Source organism: Syzygium oleosum, unplaced genomic scaffold (assembly GCF_021117445.2).
Source record: "Syzygium oleosum isolate NSW1041296 unplaced genomic scaffold, Sole_v2.1 Sole_v2.10, whole genome shotgun sequence".
NCBI classification, from domain to species: Eukaryota; Viridiplantae; Streptophyta; class Magnoliopsida; order Myrtales; family Myrtaceae; genus Syzygium; species Syzygium oleosum.
Window position 1 is genome coordinate 8663564 of NW_026607494.1, and position 19927 is coordinate 8683490.

The following is a 19927-nucleotide window of genomic DNA, read 5'->3' on the forward strand; positions in this document are numbered from 1 at the left end:
ACTAGGCCGGCGAGCTCAAGGCTAGCCAGGTTGGTGAAGCCAAGGCCTCGCTAGTTTGGAGGGTCAAATTTAATGGAAACTAATGGAGGGTAAATTTGTTACAGATGTACCAGTTTGAGATTTTTTGTAGTAAAAAAATTAGTTTGTGGTAAATTTGTCACAGATGTATCAGTTTGGGGTTTTTGGTAATTAAAAAATTAGCTTTTGGTAAATTTGTTGCATGTGTACCAGTTTGAGGTTTTTCGTGATATTAACCCTTTAAGTTATTTGCCTGTGATGTCAAACCACTTGGACTACGTCAATTGAAGTCACTTAGTAAACTATCACCGAAGGAAATCACGCTGAGTGAGAAGATCCTAGGCAGAAGGATACTAGAAGTGTCAAAAGTTGTGTACGGCCTCACTTTAGTGCCAAAAATTTTTGCCAGCTCAATTACGTGCCGAATTTTGAAAAAAAAAATCACTTAAGTGTCTCCATTGAGAAATTCCAGCAAAAAAAAATGGCATTTGTAAATAAAGAGTTTAAGTGACATGTCATAATTTTTTTAATAACCCAATCCATGTGGATGTGCGAAATGACTTCACTCATTCCAACATGGCCGGGTAATGAAAAAAACGATGTTGCATGCCCGCCCGTGCTTGCACACTCGCCCTCGTCGCAATCGCTAGCCGTTGCTTGCAGTCAATAAGGTGCATTTCTCTCTCTGTGTCACTCAATTGGAGGGAAAAATTAGTTCGTAAGAGAAAATTAGGGCTCGTGAGAGGAAAATTTGGGGTTGGGAGGGTAAAATTAGGGTTTGTAAACGAATTTGAGTCTCTGCTGAAGCTCTGCCCTCCATTTGCATGATTGAACTGTTTAATTTTGGGAGTAAACCGAAATAGGGTATAAATTTTGGTTCAGTGAGCTCTTCTTCCGAAGTTCTTGGGTGCGATGGTATCCGCTTGCCCATTGCTGGGAGAGTCGTCTCCTGAAGAATGCTATAATCTCTAGAAGCTTCAGATCGATAGGCACCCACATATTGGATAATTAAACCTCGACACGTGTGAGGGTTTGGACAAGCTTGATCTTGCTTGCGCTGATGCAACAAATTAACCACTGTTGTTGATACTCTGAATTGTGTAATGGAGATAGTTTTTCCTAATATTAGGACCCTGGAGATTTTTGGGTCGTAGAGTGTGTCAATTTAACCAATCACTCGTAAATGGTTGGAGAAAATTATCCAAAAAGTTCTAAACCTATTGTACGGCGGCCAATTCAGTCTTAAACCTTTCAATTTTGTCAATTTTGTCAATTTAGTCCTAAACATATTATATCAGTGGGCATCATAAAAGATACATCTATAAAAGATCTATGAATAATGTCCATCTACAATTGAATTGTAGCAAATACTTTTATTTATGAGATTGCTCATATTGGTACGTGAATATTGCACTAATAAGTTAAGACACAAATTAGAACTCGGATGAATAACCCAAATAGGGTTTTGCAAATTTAGAAGGAAATCATATTATATTTCTCATATGGAAGGAAATCATGTTACATTTCTCATTTAGAGGGAAAATCATTCATTCCACGTGATCAGACATCAAGTTAGAAGGCAATCATATTGTATTTCTCATTTAAATACTCCCGTTATCATTCAGCAAATAAACATGCTTAGCCCCGCCTATCGGGCCGGCCCAATATGAAATCACCGTCCCTCGCCCGGTATAAGTATGGCTTTGGTACTTGCATTACGCCTGAAAGCTTGAGAGCCGTTGCGGTTGCAGCCACATCTGCTCTGTTTTCTCTCCGCTCGCGTTGATCGCACCGTCCTGTCCTTTGCTTTTCCCTGTGAAGAATTCACCTGTGCCTCCTGAGAGTTGTGTGAGCGAAGCCATGAAGAGAACTGGTGATGTCAGAGACAGAGCCGGCGGTTCAGACCCACGAAAGAGCGAAGAGGACGAGGCAGTCGACAGGATCAGCGGCTTGCCCGACTTTCTCCTCCTCCACATACTCTCCTTCCTGCCGTTCAGGTGCGCTGTTCGCGCATCGTTGATGCTTCGGCCGTTCCGTGGCCTCTGGACATCTCTGAGCAGTCTGTCCTTCCAGGAAGACGATTTCCATACCTGCGACCGTGGCCGTTCCGGAGCTGACGGCGGCAGCAGGCTCTGGAATTTTGTCGACCATGTGTTGGCGCTACACGAGAGCCCAGAAATCCATAGGCTCCGTATCGTGTTGTTCTCCTATGCGAGTATCTCCCCTAATCCTGAATATGACCATCAAGGAGTAATGTCAAGTAGAGATAGATTGGACGAGTGGATATTCTTCGCGCTGAAGAAAAAGGTGAAGGTCCTCGATGTTAACCTATTGGGGTATCATACCCCATTGGGAGCATTGCTGTTTCATTGCAGAGTGCCGAGTGCTGTTTTTACTACTAGTAGTCTGGTGGAGCTCAATTTGAGTTTATGTCATGTCGAATTTGGAGAACAGATTCAGTTGAAGTCGCTTCAAAAGTTGTGGATGTGTGATGTTATTTTAAGCGAGGAGGTGATGCGTAAGTTGGTTTTGGGTAGCCCGTTGTTGAAGAAGGTGTCTCTCCGGTATTGCTCTGGCCTACGAGTTCTGAAGTTAGATAGGCATCCATCACTTGAAGAATTGAATGTTCGTCAATGTAGAGACCTGGAAAAAGTGGATCTTGCTAGTTCGGGCATCAAAATATTGGCCATCTTTATCGCTTATCCGTCGAGTAAGATAATCTGTCCGAATGTCTCGACACTTGAACTGGATGGACCGGAACCGGATGGAGTAAATTTGGATTGCGGGTCTTCCCTTAATGATGCGGCCCTCTATTTCCATGGTTATGGAGATTTCTTTCTGGAAGATGTTGAGGTCGAAACACTTCTGGGAAAGCTCCGTAACATTGCATATTTTAGTCTGGCCAATTGGATTATGCTGGTAGGTTTCCATTCCTATTAAATGCAATTGGATTATACCGGTAGATTTCCATTCTACTTAAATGATTTGAAGTCTTTTAAGTGATATAAGAATAGAAATTCTTGACGTGAGAAATGGCAGAAGTGGCTGGAGGGTTTGTCCACTGTCCAAGTCTTGCGGTATACCATAATCTTCAAAACACAAATGCAAACTATTTATTTTAGATAAGGCTCGTCTTTTTTGTTTCTGTCTTATAACATTGTCATTTGGTTGATTTCATCCAACTTCTGCAACTAAATGTTTCGCGCAGAAGGGATGATGTTGCCATTTGATATCAATGGATCTTTTTTCTGGTGTCCATATTTGTGCTTTCTTGTCAGCTAATCTTTCTGATTTGTTTGTGTTGCTTTATCTGTGGGCTATTTTGGGTAATTTAGCATTGTGTTGTTCGTGATAATAATAATCTGAATCTAATCTTGCACATTTGATAAAGGAAGGTTTCGTCAGAGTCTTTTCTCAGTATCAATTATCGATTGATGCCTTCATCCTTAAGGGTGCTTGTTTGTATCAATACTTCCAAAACTCAAGTATATCACCTGGAGGTGTATATCAGTTAATAGTTAGAAGGGCTAGTGGATGATAACTCCAGCTTGCGGAATGTGTGGTATTCTAGTTGTTTGACTAGAATCATTGATGTGTAGTGGAAATTGGATCCATCAATTACTCTTTGCAGAAAACTGTAGCTTTCAAGGCCTAAAGCAGTGATTTCAATTCGTGAGATATCCACTTTGTTTATATTATGTATTTGATCCGACTTAGTTAGAGGAGGCGCGGTAGTTGTTGTATCTTTCTGATTTACTTTAATTATCAGAACATCAAGCGTTATCGGTCAGATGCTGTTATTTTACTTTTCTAAATTTTTGTCTCTCCTGTTTTGTGTTTTAAGTATTTCAATTCCTCCAATGGTTCTCAATTTTCCATCTCAAGGTCTTCAGCAGATGGAAGCTGATGAATAAATCACATCCATCTTTCAACTGGAAGTCTGTGACAATGATACTTCATTTGGCAAAGTGCCACCTCCCCGGGATTTCTTACCTATTAGAGACTTGCCATTTTCTAGAAACACTTACCATATATGTCTATCCGTCATACAACAACGATGGTCAGGTACGAACTAGAAACTTGCAATTTTTTTAGAGACACTCACCTTATTATGTTTATCCATTAAATATTCGGGTGCCTGATAAACGATGTTAGTGACATATATTGCTTTAGTACAGTTTTCCGAGAATAAGAGATATATTTCTTTAAAAGTTAAATTTTTTTTTTGGTCTGAAAATTATTTTTACTTTCATGGATAAAGAACAGTGGCACCTCTTCATTACTTTGAATATATTTTTGAATTTCGTTAAGTATATTACCTTGCGATTGAATTGTGGATATTGGATGTCATAAGCAGTTAATTTTTTAGAAATTAAATTTATTTGAATTATCAATGCTTGAGCTTTGCACTTTGTTTACTATTTGTCAGCGAATTTCGTGGGATCGAGCTTGTAATTTTGATGGGAGGAGTTACTGGTATTCAGTTGAGGGCACATTTCATTGTCTTGCACACCACCTCAAGAAGGTAATGATATATGCATGCGTGACCGAACCATACGTGATCGAGCTAATCGAGTTTCTACTTGGGAATGCGCTTGTTTTGGAGACAATGGTGATCTCTGCTAAAAGGAATTTTAAAGAAGCTCGAAATGGTTTCTCATGTTTCTCTGACATCGGCCTAGAGGAATACTTTACTTCGGATATGCTTTTGGATTTTTCGAAGAAGGTTTCTAGTATCCCAAGAATCTCTCCCCATGCAGTAGTACACCTGATCTGAGTAAATTGATATAGATCTCTCGATTATGTTTCTTTTTTCTATTTTGTTAACAAGTCATGTCTCTATTCTCAATTAAGAGCTTCTCTTAGTCGGCGTTCTCTTTTGGTCTTGTATCATTGTATTCAATGGTTTATTATTGGACACACAACTTCTTCGTTATCGTTTTGATTGGCTTATATGCTTTGCTTTTTCTCCAAGCCACTATTGCTTTGATAGTAACTTTTCGAAGTATGAATTAGGCGATGCAGGAAGCACTAGTGAAACATAAGGAGTCTTATGTAGCAGACTGGATTGATAGCGGTAATGACACCGTCAATACGTAATCTATGGCAAAAGTACACCACAAGTGCCATAACTTGTGTACGGCGATCACTTTGGTGCTATAACTTTTTTTCGGATCACTTTGATGCCAAGTCGGAGGAAAAGATATTACTTTAGTGCCAATTTGGCCGGAAATCCGACGTGGCATTTTTTATTAATTTTTGGCACCGACGTGGCTCGCCGGAGGTTGAGCCAGCGTGTACAGTCAGTATTTTTTATTTTAAATAAATTTTTTCAGCATGTACAGTCAGCATTTTTAATTTTAAATATTTTTTTTCCTTTCCTTTTTCTTTTCTTTTCTTTTTTTTCTTTTCTCCCCTCGCCGGCCGATCGCCGGTGGCCCCGGGAAGGGCTGGGCGAGGGCGGCCTTGCCCATGGCCGGCGAGGGGCGGCCGACCTCGCGGGCGCTGTGCAAGGCAGCCGGCCCGCGAGGGCCGCCCTCGCTCGGCGTCGGGTGAGGGAAGCCCTCACCTCGGGCGGGCGAGGGTCGCCCTCGCTCGAGTCGGGCGTGGGCGACCCTCGCCCGACGCCGGCGAGGGTCGCCCGGCGCGGCGAGGTGCGCCGACGCCGGCGAGGGTCGCCCTCGCGCCGGCGAGGATCGCGGGCGCGACCCTCGCGGCGGCGAGGGTCGCCCTCGCCCGAGTCGAGCGTGGGCGACCCTCGCCCGACGCCGGCGAGGGCTTCCTTCGCCCGACGCCGGCAAGGGTCGCCCTCGCCGGCGTCCGGCGAGGGAGACCCTCGCCGGCGTCGAGCGGCGCCCTCGCCGGGCTGGAGAGGCGGCCTCGCCTGGGCCGGCGAGGCCGGCCTCGCCTGTCGCCGGCGAGGGTCGGCCGCCCTCGCCGGCCATGGGCAAGGCCGCCCTCGCCCGGCCCATCCGGGCTTCGCCGGGTGGCCGGCCGGCCACCGGCAACCGGCCGCGAGGGGAGAAAAGAAAAAAAGAAAAGAAAAGAAAAAGGAAAGAAAAAAAAAAGGAAAAAAATATTTAAAATTAAAAATGTCTTGTATACGCTAAAAAATAATTTAAAATTAAAAATGCTGACTGTACACGCTGACTCAGCCTCCGGCGAGCCATGTCGGCGTAAAAAAATAATAAAAAATGCCACGTCGGATTTCCGGCCAAATTGGCACTAAAATGATCTCTTTTTCTCCGACTTGGCATCAAAGTGATCTGAAAAAAAGTTATGGCACCAAAGTGATCGCCGTATACAAGTTATGGCACTTTTTGTATACTTTTGCCCGTAATCTATATGCAAAAGCAAAATATGGCTAGGTCAGCCATCTCTTCACACGACCAAAGGATGTTAACACCTGATTTTTAATTTATATGTCAAATGTGTATAAAAATATTAAAAATAAAATAAAAGAAACCGAAATATAAAAAGAATGAAAAGAAAAAGAGAAAAAAAAACCATTTTTGGGACCCATTCGTAGGGATGAGTATTGTCCGAGTTGAGCCGGTCCAGCACCTAACCTAGGGATTGACCGCATTGAGCTTAAGACCAAGGACTGGACCGACCTTGTGGGTCTGGTTCGGTTTTAGGGTCAACCCGGGACCAGTTGATTCTTTTTAAGTTTCTTTTTTTGTATTCATTCAACGGACAAACGTACTCTTTGAATTAACAAAAAGAAATTGTTACTGTGAGTGTTGACGAAGATGCAAAATGAATGTGGCCATTCAAGTTAAGATTCTTGGCCTCCGTTTCTCTTAGAACCATGTATAGAGATACTTACCTTTGAGATGCAGATGTTGACTACGAACGATGATCAAACTAAATTGTTGAGATCCCGAAGTCTTCGTTGCTGATGATCGGCATCGGCAAAGAAGAAACGAGCAGGGAGAATGAGGGGGAGAGCTGTTGCTAGAGAGAGAGAGAGAGAAAGAGATCGAGTCGCTGAGAGGTCGAAAGGAACCAAAGATTGAGTGCGAGTGAGACAAGATGGCCTCTAGGATATAAATTCGTCTTCGAATTGTTAATGATATTCTGAAGGTGACATCAAATTAACAATTGTAAGCAATTTCGTTTCGACAAATGTTGCAATGCAAGTGCAAAAGCCGTAAACTAGTGCTTTGCCAGTCACAGCAAAATCCAGAATTGTTACATAAAAGGAACATAAATACTATCGGTGGCCTGTACTAGGGTAAGACGTGAACATTCTCATTTGTCATCATCTCCTCAAATGGCGTAAGGCTCTTTACTGTTTACAATGGCTGCAACGACCCGATGGGATGAAACGACGCCGCAACCACGTCCCGGAAAGAGATTCGTCGGTGCGGCGAGACGCCGTGTCGTTTCTCGTGGCGCATGACCCGCGCCGAGTCTGATTGATACAGACCCCGGTTGATTGGACGACCAAAACCTGCGCTATACTACATTGCCGACGCAGGAAACCACGGTCAGACCGCGCCTCCGGCTCTCTCCCTCCGGTTCGGCTGACTTGGTCCGCCGGAAGACCAAGGAGCACTCCGGCAACTCCCCCAAGTCGGCGAACAGCGGATCCTCCCCATCCTCCTCGTCCCTCAACCTATGTACAGGCGCCGCGTCCGCGCCTCCCTCGTAAACCGGCCGCTGCAAGAACGACGACGTCGAGGCCACGTCGGCGAGCCAGTCGAACTCGGGGTCGAGCAGAGGGGCGCCCCCGATGAAGCCCGAGAGCTCGTCCGGCTCGAACATGGCGGGGATGGGATCGTCGGCGTCCGCGGCGGAGGCGGAGGCGGAGGTGGAGGAGTCGCTGACGGCGGGGGCGCGGAGGTGGTGGTGGTGGTGGTGGTTCTTGGAGGAGGAGGAGGAGGGGAGGGGGTGGTTGTGGTCGGAGGAGTAGGTGACGAGGAGGGTGGTGGGGTCCAGGCGGCTTCGCTCCACTTGCTTTCTGGCGGGGCAGCCCTTGGAGCTACTGCATCGGTAGTATCCCCTGTCCAATCCCATTTCCAAACAAAGCACCTCATAAATTTATCATTATTCTATGCTATAAACATTATATTTATTTCTTTAATTGTCGATGATGCAATAAGCAATCGAGTTTATCCCACTCCTCGCCACTCCGACCGTGACACTCACGCGCCTCTCTCTTGCAGCCCCCGCCTGGCTACAGCTAACTTTCTCCACCCACCACCACCCATGCCATGCAATGCAATGTGGATCGATGTCTTGCTTGTTGCTACTTAGTAATCTCGTTTTGGTGTTGCGCAAAACAAAATTCAAATGCCATGTAGGATGACTACATTACAGTCTTCATAAGAATCACGCTTTCGAACGAAAAATCACCGAGACAGCTCTTCATATCTCATGAATAAATATACTAAGGTAATTAGATAAAAAAAAAGTGTTGGTTAGCAACCGGTACTGATTTTGTCCCGTGCATTACTGTTTGCCCGAGTGCTTGCATGAATTAAAGATATTCAAGATCCATGTAGAGCATCTTTTCAATCCCTTGTGCAAACCGGGCTTTAATACGTAATCTGTGGAACAAAACGGGGGGCAAAGCAAGGGAACTATGGGCGCATTAATTAGCAAAGTGTACTGAAGTTGAAATTCTTCGTTGGAGCCCTAACCTCATAACGACCTGTCATTCCTCCCAACGATTTGTACTTCCTTTTGTAGATCCGACTTCTACGCAACTAAATTGCAAACGATTCTATTTATCGGCCATTTACTCCATCTTTAACTCTGACCGACACCCGGATTGACCCATAAGATTTTGAGCGATTATTCGTGCCCTCGAGATTGTACGTGACAATGACCCTAATAAAAATCCCCCAAGGATAAGCCCCTTACATTTTTTCCTTCCTATATTTTTAAATGCTATAAAGTCCAGGCTAGCTTTACAGGGAGCATGTTCATCCCCCAAATGCCGATGGCGCGTGACACAACATCAACTAACCACATCACAACTACCACGATAAGGTTGATTTTTCGAATCAGCCGTCCTGCGACTAAATGAATCAATGGGCAATAAATTAAGCTGCATTTTTGCAAACCAAAGCCCATCTCTCTCGGCGTATTATACTATGCCCGACGAACCAACCAGCTCTCTCACCCACTATTGACATTGTCGCCGAGATCCCGCAACCGAAAAGGAACAAGCAACTTCCCCACCTTCGCCGGCGGCTAAAGTGGTTTCTACGACGTCGTCTTTGCTTCGTTGATTCACTAACACGGTCTCTTCGACAGTCGTTCGTGGTCGCGAATTGCGGAGGATTCTTGTTGTGCGTAAAAAGAGGGACTTGAACACGAGACTATCTTAGGGTAATTGACGCTATATGAGTGATAGATTAAGTACCTTGGGTAAGGTGAGCCCTTGATGGGCTTTTGGCCGTACTTCCTCCACGCCCAAGAATCGGAGGGCGGATAGGCCTCCCCTTTGCTCTTCGATCCCTCGGCGTCGCTCGCGATTGGAACCGACACCACTCTCTTCTTCACGCTCTTCCTACTCGACGAGAATTCGACCCCCGTCAATGTTAACATCATGGACATCTCTATAAGGAAAAAGGGCACTCGTCAAGATGTCTCACCTTCTCTTTTGTGACGGTTCGCTAGCGTTCACCTTGGCGTCGTCCCCTGAGGAGGCCGAATCGGGTCCCTGCTCGGGGTCGGGGTCTTCTTCATAATCGTGCACAAATGGGTTGGTGTAGAACCTCCTATCCATGAGCCTGCTCGAAATTAAAACCTCGGATTCCTCTTACGAGAAGCTTCCTATGAACATGAGCCGATTTGTGGTCGGTTCGCCCGCGACGGAGCACCGGTCGGCCGGAGAAACTGGGGAGAGAGAAGTGATTATTGAAGGCGAAAGGGAGGGTTTAAGTTTAACAGGAGGAGAGTTCATGGGCGTGACAGATTGGCAGTTTGTGTAGTTTATTTTGGGGGACGTGCAAGCCTATACGCAAGCTCAATAATTATTATATTATCATTATTCGAGCCTTAATTAATTAAAGTTTAAGAGGGATTGATCAAGTAGAGTGGGGTTTAACATGTGGAATCATGGAGCCTCATCAAAACTAAGTGATGAGGTTGGTGGATAAGGTGAGGAATCGGACAAAGCTCGGGTACAATTTCTTACGTTGATCGCTTTAGATTATTAAGCTTTTTCTTGGGTAGATTGCGGATTAATTTAATCGATTAAAGCCGTGTTTTTGTCGCGTGCGGACGGAGATCGAGACTTAGTTTAGCGATTAATTAAAAGGATTAGTCATTTAATAATGCTAATGCTAGCAAAGAAAACCAGACCCAGTTATCCTTTTTATTCAAACGTGCCTAAAGAAATGGGTCCTAGCTTTGCCATGCCCGTCCAGGGTGTACCCAGGAATGCTTCATCGTCTGGTTTCCCTAAAATCTACATAAAAAAAAGGAGTGGGCTTCTCTTCAACCTGTGGCTGTTGTAGAGTGGTAGTTGGGGTAAATCTCTGGACACCATGTTCCATTCGTAACTGTTGAATAGGACCTAACTAAATCTCATCTTAGTTTAAAATTTTTTAAGTGTTTGCATAGCGTACTACGATATTTTGTTTAAGAATTACAACCAGATGTATTAGGATATGATGAGCTATGATATAAAAACGTTATCTTGATGGACCATAAACGATATTGTGATGGACGAGATTGAGCATCGACCTTTCATTTGAGGTTGGCTGGCCAGCCCAACTTTGGTCCAAGCCCAGTATAGCCCGAACATTAAATTTGTATATTATTATGAGCGAGCCTAGGCAACTTACTGGGTCCGACCGGGACCTAAACTGCCCACCCTCCCTCGATGATCACCTATAATAAAACCTTTCTTCAATTTATTTGATCTAGCGGTGGATATACATAAAAATTCATTTTGTTGTCATTTGAAAAGTGAGGTACTAGATCCTCACTGAATCGTCGAAAAGAAACTTTAAGATGATGTGGGTTTGGAGACCCTCTTCAAAGACACTGATTTTGGGCTTTGACCGCGTGGATGGATGTGAGTCCAAGTCTTTTAGATGGGCCTCAACTCTATTTATGTGGTAGGTTCATTTATGGGGATTCCATAAATTACTCCACGACAGTTCTGGCTTTTTGCAGGGGTGATCGGCTTTCAATCCAATCCGATCTCACGTAAGAGGAACCGGACCAAATGGACCCGATTCCCAATTTCTGGAATCGTGAACCAGATCGCTCAGTCTTGAGACCAGTTCGGTTTAGTTCCCGGGAGGGTCCAATAGAATTGGTGCGGGGAAATCAATATGGATCAAGATCCACGACCACGAGCGAGACATTCTCCTTTCTACTTGAGCCGGATCAAGATCGTCATTTTTGTTTCCTCTCTCTCTCTCCCCACATGGACTGTCGTCGATTTCTCATACGTTCATCAACCCAAGCTTGCTTTTTCTTCTTCGCTTCTGCTTCACCCACCTCCTCTCTCAGAGCGCTCGCTCCTCCACCTCAAACTCCAACGAACCTTCTTAGATCCGGCTCAAGTCTTCGTCTAGCCACCGTCTCGGCTTTAGTAGATTAATTCGCAGCGGCTCAATGCGTACCTATGCGACTCTGGGCATTAACGACGACAGCCCACGTTCAGATAGGACCGCCTGGGACGTGTGAAAATTGATTTCGACTCAAATCCAAGTCATCTTCCGCCGAGCTGAGAGGCGTGAGTGGTAGATATGAGAGGCGAGAGGTTGAGCGAGGCGTAAGAGGTAGAGCAAGGCTGAAAGGCGATTTAGGGTTTATGAATTCTGTGAAAGAGGCGAAGAGGGGCGTGACTCGTGAGAGAGGAGAAGGAAAGAGGGGTGGTTCGGTTCGGTCTGTGAGAGAGGAGACTAGAGAGTGGGGAAGAGAAAGAGAATCGCGAGAAATAAAATAAATAAATAAATAAAATGGGCGGTCCGATTCAGTCCGGTTCATTCTGAAATCGGGAAACGAATCTGCGCTCTCAGGAACCGACCAGAACCAACCGGTTTGGTCTAGTCCGGGCAATTCTCGGTTCAATCGGTTCGATATGCTCACCCTAGCTTTTTGGATAAATAATTAAATAATAAATTTCATAATCCTTACCTTCCATTTGAGGTACAAAACCCAATGGGCAAGTGAAAAAGACCGATTTCGCAGTGTCACAATAAGATCAAATGCAGAAATCTCCTTTTTCCTTGTCAAAGGACGTGAAATGCATGGCATTTAATATAAGTTGACTCAAATAGATAAAACTCTGGCCCCATGAAATGCCATGCGAAATCTCATGGACCACATAAAGACACGGAAGCCCGATTGATTGATCCAAACATAAGATCGTTTGTAGCAATAGCATAAGGGAATCGAACTTGTATCATGTCTTGCATCAACACACGCATCCGCCCCTCTACTATTAATTCAACCATTTCGTTTGAAAGAAGATGAACTTTTGGAGCCAATATATCAAGAATTCAAGACTATTAACCAGAGATATCGGTAATGTTGGCTTGGATGGGGAACTGACCTTCAAAAATGAAGAATCACCGGAAATGTGACCACTTAACTTGTATATTAAAAAGTCCAACCCATAATGGGGGGCGGCACATATGAAATAAATTGGGCAGAAGCAATTTATTTCAAGTGTGCTGCTCCACGTTCCTCAAATTTTATGTGTCGTTCCTAATCTGGATTGGACACAAAAGGGGATATTAATATATTGTACATCGTCTGTCTATAGGGTTTATATGTTCTTTATATACATAAAATCACCTTAAACTTATTAGCTTAAACTTTTATGTTGGATTTTCTAAATTGGTATCGAAGCTCTTGTTGTCTGAGAAAGCATCCATCGAGTCTCATCAAGTATTTCTCCACGATAGCAACGTCAGCACCTTTTAGGAGCTATTCCGACACTTTTCGCTGATTTTTTGAAAAAAATTAAAGTCGATAGGAGGATGGAGACCACGTACATGTAAATAGCATATAAAATTCATATAAAAGCGACGTTAGATACTTTATCATACATACACAAATGCATACATATATTGACAAAAAGCATTTAGAATTTGCATGTTGATCTCACTATAATGATTTGTTTCCTCTGCAATATAACAACCAGCGAATTTTCTTACTCAATTTTGGACTTTCAAGATATGGCTATTTTCATTGGCTATAATTGATACCATAAAGAAGAAGGCTACACATGTTGTCTCGATGCTTGAATGAATGATGGATGCACTTAAAGCAGGATCAAGAGCAAACCAGTAATGCTAAAACAAAATCGCTTGGAAGAATCTGCGTCGAATCTCTTGTCTTAAAAAAACTAATTAACAAAATAAGACTCGAATTTCAACCTTTCATTGTCGTACTATTGAAAATTTGTATTAAAGGCGAGTCAATTGGAGTGGCAACTAAACGTGCGACAATTGTTGAATCATGAAGTAAATGAGAACGAGATTGGCATGTATACTCGTAATTAGAAACGGTTGAAATAAATACGTCGTTGTTTTACTAAATTTAGGTGGATGGTATCACCTAGTATCATTTTTGTCTGAAAAGACGCACATTTCCTTCATGTCGCTCACATGCACGGTTGAAAACCTTGATCCTCAATTTCGCCCTAGTTTTTCAACTAAGAGAAAAGGACTACAGTTTTAGAGCAAAAATCGAAAAATTAGAGATGAAAGATCACTACAGATGCAGGAACATTTGTAAGTAGAACATCATGGACAGAACGAACCTAGCTAGATGCTTCCTATGCGCAAGAAGTTTGGGTAAGAGTATCCAGGCAAGCATGAAACGCGTGTGTGACGAACACATGTTGTTCGATTGGAAATAATATTCATAGGTGATGATCTCATGGGTTATTATGTCAAAGTGATCAATTTCATGAGATATTTTAAAATAAAGTAGCTTTGTGAAAACGGTCCCACGTCATGGGGATTTTTGGAATTTTCCCTTCTAAATACAATGATTTTCCCAAAATTTCCTTCTTTTCTAAAAAAACAATCTTTCACGCAAGTGGTGAGTTAGAAACAATAATAAGATTTTTTTTCGTTGAATCTATTTTGATACCAAAATTCTATTGATAACAATAGTGTAGTTGAATGGAGTGTTAGGGATGTGCAACTCATTTGAAACTGGAGGTTACTTATTCATATGCCTTTAATTCCGTGCAAATTATTCGTGGGGTGATAAAACTTCGATATCAAAAGAAAGTCGATGAAAAAAAATCTTATTATTGTTTTCGTCTCACCAAACTGTTCATGGTCGGGGCTACCTACACAGGCTAAAAGGTCAAAAGCCCGAACTAAACCATTTCATGGAATTTGCATGATATCCATGGGCTCCAGGTATTCGAGCCTCTATATGCATGTTGAAGCAATATATGTCGCATGAAACTCTGTTGGATGACATTTTCCTAAATTTCCTCGTTTTCTTCTTAAAAATTAGAAAAAAGGAAAGGTCTTCGCCGTTTTTGTCCGTTCTTGTTCAATATCAATCATGGGGAGTCCCACGATTCATCTGCATCGAGCAGCGCGTGATCTTTAATTTGTTGAGGGGTCGTTGTCTCGATCCACATGTTAAGCGTGCCATAATTTTTTTTTTTTATGGTGGAAACGTGCCAGAGTTGAGGAACATTATCATCGATCACATACCTAACGCTACACTACCAAACATGAAATGTTAAAAACTTTGTTTGGATGTTGCCCTTTAATGATTTGATTCCTCAGCACCACCTGCTTTTTTTATGTGCCCCTCTTGTCTTAAAAGATCCTATTCATGGACCACCCCCATATGATACTTCACATCACGATGCCTTGAAGTGCTCTTGAGAAAGGATTTTTTCCTGAAGTTTTTACCATATGGTGAAATTGTGTTTTGGATGACAAACCTTTTGCATGATACATTCCGAGATTTGATATATTAGTAATTGGATCCATGCCATGTGTTAATTGTATTTAAAACACTCGGCATTGGGTTTAGGAGAGTAGATATGCTCATTGGTCGAGTTTAGGTGAGCTCGAGCCGGACTTGCTTGGACTCGAACCTTTAGAGGTCTTGTCCAAGCCTGAACTTGCGGGTCTGCTCAAGTGCCCAAGCCTACACGAGAAAAATATATGGGTAGGTCGGGCAGGTCGTCGGGCCATTTTTTATTTTTTAAAGTTTTAGCTAAAAAAAGTAATGTGTTGTACTATTTTTTTTTTATCCTACACTAGAAATTTGTGCTCATTCTACCCCATAGTGTAAATAAACTTTTAAAAGTGTACACGCACAATTACTAATATAACAATATTTTTTCAACTAAATATACGAGTCGGCCCAATAATTTTTTGCCTGAGCCCACCCAGCAAGTCTAACAAATACAGCCAAGCCAGTGGACCAATTATCCGCCCACTGATCAGGTCTATTTGAGAAAGACGTGTGCAGCGATTATATGTGATCTAATCAACCGTTAGTTCAAAATTTGATTTCTAGTGCAAATATTCAGTATAATATTTATGTACACAACACGTACAAGCTTTCACATAACTTCATACCTACCTATTTATAATCATGATCATAATCTAGGTTAGTTGAGCAATAGCATATACAATGCAATTTCTGAAGAGAGAGAGAGAGATCTAATTTGACACACAATAAAAAAAAAATAAAAAAATCACCACACGTATGGTTAGTATCTTCAGCGTATAACAGTGGGGTCATCATCAATCATACGTCCAGTTTGGAAAACAGCATAGTTGTGTACGTATATGTAAGAATCAGTGTGTGTGTACCCGTTGAGTTGATTCCCAAAATCAGCCCTTCATGTTGATAGATATGAGGTCACTCTCAGCTTTTGTCTCTATGTTTGACACCACACGTGAACTCTCTCGTTTTTGACGCTTGATTTCTCTAGAAAATATCAAGTGAAAAATCCGCATCAAATAAAAAGTACACGCAACCTTTAGTCCGATCCAAAAGTTAAATCACTAAATTTCCCTTCCTTGCTAACTCATTTTAGCAATAAATCTAAATAAGTCCTTAAACTATTTTGTCTGAACTCTAAAACGTAAAATTCGAAGATATTTTCTAAGATGATAAAAGAAAAACTCTCTTCATTTAATGCGACTGAACATGCGGGTACCGAAACATTAAAATAAGAAACACAGTCCTGTCAGCCCGTTAAATATATACACTTAAACAGGCGGGATGTCTCTAGTCGGAAGCTTAAGCTTTCTTTGCTTTGGTGAGGTACCATCAGTAATCACCACTAATAATTCAAGGGAGATTCTTGGTTACCGATCCGAAAGTTAAATCACTAAATTTCTCTTCCTTACTAACTCATTTTAGCATTTTGCTTAGGTTTGAGGTGAAATATTTTGGCTTTTAGGTAGAATTAAGGGTAGGACAAGAAGTCTTTTTTTTTTTTTCCTTTTTCAAAGAACAAAAAGTTAAGGAGGATGGACGAGTCTGGATCGCCAGATGTGGTGAAATTCACACGAGACCTACAAACTTTAATGACACAAGTCCAGTTTAATATATATGCTTTTCAAATATAGTAAATTCTCCGCGCATGATGTTCGAACTATTTTTGGTGGGGCATTGACGTTACCTTTACTCATGTCATGGGGACGTGGGGGTCCAATTATATACAGCTAATCAAAAGAGAGCATTCGCATATTGGAGTTGCTAATTCCTCTTTCCCCATTCCACCCTCGACAAGGACCCGATATTACGGTTATAACCTTGGGACGTGATGCAAAACCTCACACGACATTTTGTCTCGTGCTTTTTGACGGGGCGGCGAGGCTAATATTTACTTAAGACTATATGAAAAAGTTGGATTTGATTAGCATTGTAAGTACCATTGGTCGGAGAAATTTTCACAAGCAGCCTTAATTACCTTCCAAGGGAAAGCATGGTGGAAAAAAAAATGAAAACATTGATGGTGACTATTATTGATTAGGACTATTTATGGTGAATCTCTTTTTTGTTTTTTTGTGTGTTAATGTTATTTACAATGTTAAAATTATCTTGGCATAATTGACTGAAAATATTTGTTACAAGAATAGAAGATCGTGATATTAATGGACACTCTCTATACATCCACTGATTCTCCTGATAAATTTGAGCTCCTTTGCTCCTTGGATAATCCGAGAAGAGTATATGAAAAATAGGATTGCTGTCATAATCTTAGCATATTGGCCTGAACTAGCTTTAGCATCATTAATCATATTAAAATTGACGAAATACACAATTTTAAATGCCTGACCCCTCTCTCTTTCACCTACCACTCTCTCTCTCTCTCTCTCTCTCTGAAGTGAAAATGACCCCAAATTCGTATCCTCCATTAACGACCACAAGTTTGTCTGGCCAGGAGCATGGCCGTCGGGGTGTTTCAAAGGCGGCAACGGCGATAGCGACGGCGAGGTACAGGGCTAAGGTAGTTGGCTTAAGGAGGAGGGGGAGAAAGATCGAGAGAACACCGCCTTTTTTAATTCATAATTTTTCGGAGCAGTAATTATTTGATACAAAACACAATAATCCGACTTTCCAAAGAAGCATCGCACGAATAAAACAATTTCTCAAGATAACCTAATTTTCCATCAGAGTTTAAAGAACGTTTATATTCACACCCAACACCCTGTCGAAACACTAAAAAAATTTCTCCCTGCGTCCCCCTCACGTGGCACAAGTTTCAAATCAACGAATTATACTCCATAAAACTACTGGCAGACGTTAGTTAGTTCGTAAAACCAGTCAAACGAAACGCAACCCCAGTGACAACGACCGCGGACTTTTCTACTTCGAAGATCCCTACTTAAGAAAACACCAACGTTTTACACTGCGGTCCTTGCAGAAGATTCCAACGCGCAATATGAGGTCGAACTCAGGGGCATCCCTGTAAATCCGCCACGTATAAATATCGAACCCCCTTCTCTTTCTCCCTCCTCCTCACCTGAGTTTTCCTCTTCCTTGACCTAGTCTCTCTCATCTTCTTCTTCAGAGCGCTCTCATTCTCTCTCCCTCTCTCCCTGTACTGCCTACACCAACGCATGTCTGCAGAGCAAGTCTTCGAGCTCTTCGACTCGTTCTGGTTCCACTGCGCCATCTTCGGCGAAAAATCTTCCTCCTCTGCAACGAGAACCTCTCATGAAGGCCGCGGCGACGAGGACGAGGACGACCACGACCGTCTCCTCCTCGAGACGAAGCTGTCCCGCGCGCCGACCCTCCACGTCAGGTCCATGAGCGACCAGTTCTTGGGCGGCCGCGGCCTCGGCTCCCACCCTTTCTCTCCGAACTCGGTCCTCCTCGCGGCGGTCACTCCGAAGCTCCAGACCATCCTCTCCGGCAAGGAAGTGTCGGACTTCGAGGGCGAGGACGGGACGACCAAGAGCGAGGGAGAGGCGGAGGAGTCGCGGTCACAACCCGGGAGAAGGAAGAAATCAGAGAACGTAAGGAGGTTTAGGAAGAAGCGGAGCAAGAGCAGCAAGAGCCTGTCGGAGCTCGAGTTCCAGGAGCTCAAGGGGTTCATGGATCTGGGGTTCGTGTTCTCCGAGCAGGACAGGGACGACTTGGACTTGGTCTCGATCCTTCCCGGGCTGCAGAGACTGGGATCGAGAGACGGCGGCGACAGGATCGAAGTCCAAGACAAGAAGGCCGATGAGGCTAAGGTTCCGAGGCCCTACTTGTCGGAAGCGTGGGACGGTTTGGATCGCCAGCGGAAGAGATACGAGGATCCGCTGGTGAATTGGAGAGTGCCGGCTGTAGGGAACGAGATGGCCATGAAGGACCATCTCAGGTCATGGGCTCACACAGTCGCGTCCACCGTGAGATAACAGTGGCTGATCATCATCGTCGATCTTCCTCGTTCTTTTCCATTTTTCCTTTTCCAAGTGATGTCTCTTAGCTTCATTTATCTTGGATTTTTTCTTTTCCTCTTTTCCTTTTTGCCTTTATTTTGAACCACACAATCTTCATCTTCGTGTCGTCTTTGAGGGGGGGCGGGGGGAGGGAAATCCTCTAATCTGTAATTGTAAATAAAAAGGAAAGAGCAATAATCTCCCTTGGTCTCTATTATTTTTCTTGATCGCACGTTCGGTTAGATTCCTGCGTTTGGGATGAAGAACGTTTTTAGAAAGACTTTGTCAAAATTGGGAGGTTGACATTGGACCCTTATGGTCTCATCCTCAGAAAAAGGAAGAAGGGAAATTGGACCCACAAGCAATCATTTAGCTTAAAATCCAAAGCTACATGATGTCATGGCCCTATTGAAATCGGCAAGTGGGGTGTGCCATGTTGCGCACTAAAGCAAGGTATCCGAAAGTACCTAATCGAGCGGATCTGTAATATTGGGTGAATCGGGTATATACAAATCGAGATTTTAACCCATCCACCCCGAATCAATCTTAATTGTTAATCATCGCGGGTACTACGCTTAAAGCAAGTCCACTCCCATCAAATTGAATGGTTCGAATGTGTTTAGTTCGTGGCCGATTCATTCGATAAAAAAAATATTTTTAATACTTGCAAAGTTTTGCTTGTTTGTCAAAACATCTCCACTAGCCAAATGCTCCTGTCATGTAGTGGGCACAGCATCTCATTGATATTGACTTTGGGAGCTTGAAAGGGCAGTGGTTAGCATTTAAATGCATCATGGCTTGGATTGTTTTCGAAGAGTGTACTTTTTTGATTGACGTACGTCATCGGTGATTGATTAAATTAGCATTGTGCAACAATTTGGTGTGCATCTATGTTTAGAACCTTTTGATGCGGATGTGGTACTTATCACGTGTCATACTTCATTTTCAGTAGGGACCCTTGCTTGCATCAATGAACTTGACCTTCGATTTGAAGCAAAGTGGAAGAAGGTTGGGGAGACGAGACGGGCACCAACATAGCAATTTCGCTGGAAGAGTAT

General features: G+C 43.1%; 3 protein-coding genes across 3 annotated transcripts; 2 read left to right on the plus strand and 1 right to left on the minus strand.

The window, feature by feature from the left end:
* Nucleotides 1–1757: 1757 nt before the first annotated feature.
* Nucleotides 1758–5118, plus strand: LOC115692400 (F-box/LRR-repeat protein At3g03360-like). Its single transcript, XM_056315603.1, has 3 exons — nt 1758–2937; nt 4448–4744; nt 5035–5118. Exons 1-3 carry the CDS (start codon nt 1879–1881, stop codon nt 5116–5118), a joined length of 1440 nt encoding a protein of 479 aa, XP_056171578.1. The 5' UTR covers nt 1758–1878.
* A 1941-nt stretch (nt 5119–7059) lies between these two features.
* LOC115668771 (probable WRKY transcription factor 69) lies at nt 7060–9926 on the minus strand. The gene is made up of 3 exons (XM_056315487.1): nt 9627–9926; nt 9395–9541; nt 7060–8026 (listed from the first exon to the last, which is right to left on the minus strand). Exons 1-3 carry the CDS (start codon nt 9758–9760, stop codon nt 7480–7482), a joined length of 828 nt encoding a protein of 275 aa, XP_056171462.1. The 5' UTR covers nt 9761–9926; the 3' UTR covers nt 7060–7479.
* An 8017-nt stretch (nt 9927–17943) lies between these two features.
* Nucleotides 17944–19089, plus strand: LOC115668702 (uncharacterized). The gene has a single exon (XM_030590109.2). The coding sequence runs from the start codon at nt 18063–18065 to the stop codon at nt 18843–18845; it is 783 nt and encodes a 260-aa protein (XP_030445969.1). The 5' UTR covers nt 17944–18062; the 3' UTR covers nt 18846–19089.
* The last annotated feature ends 838 nt before the right edge of the window (nt 19090–19927 follow it).

Excerpts from the sequence above, each read along its gene's own strand:
- LOC115692400 (XM_056315603.1), top strand. The coding sequence starts at position 1,879 with ATGAAGAGAACTGGTGATGTCAGAGACAGAGCCGGCGGTTCAGACCCA. Across the intron at positions 2,938-4,447 it reads TGGCCAATTGGATTATGCTG|CGAATTTCGTGGGATCGAGC; the intron begins GTAGGTTTCCAT and ends ACTATTTGTCAG. Across the intron at positions 4,745-5,034 it reads TTTTGGATTTTTCGAAGAAG|GCGATGCAGGAAGCACTAGT; the intron begins GTTTCTAGTATC and ends AGTATGAATTAG.
- LOC115668771 (XM_056315487.1), bottom strand. The coding sequence starts at position 9,760 with ATGGATAGGAGGTTCTACACCAACCCATTTGTGCACGATTATGAAGAA. Across the intron at positions 9,542-9,626 it reads GAACCGTCACAAAAGAGAAG|GAAGAGCGTGAAGAAGAGAG; the intron begins GTGAGACATCTT and ends CTCGTCGAGTAG. Across the intron at positions 8,027-9,394 it reads AAGGGCTCACCTTACCCAAG|GGGATACTACCGATGCAGTA; the intron begins GTACTTAATCTA and ends GGGATTGGACAG.
- LOC115668702 (XM_030590109.2), top strand. The coding sequence starts at position 18,063 with ATGTCTGCAGAGCAAGTCTTCGAGCTCTTCGACTCGTTCTGGTTCCAC.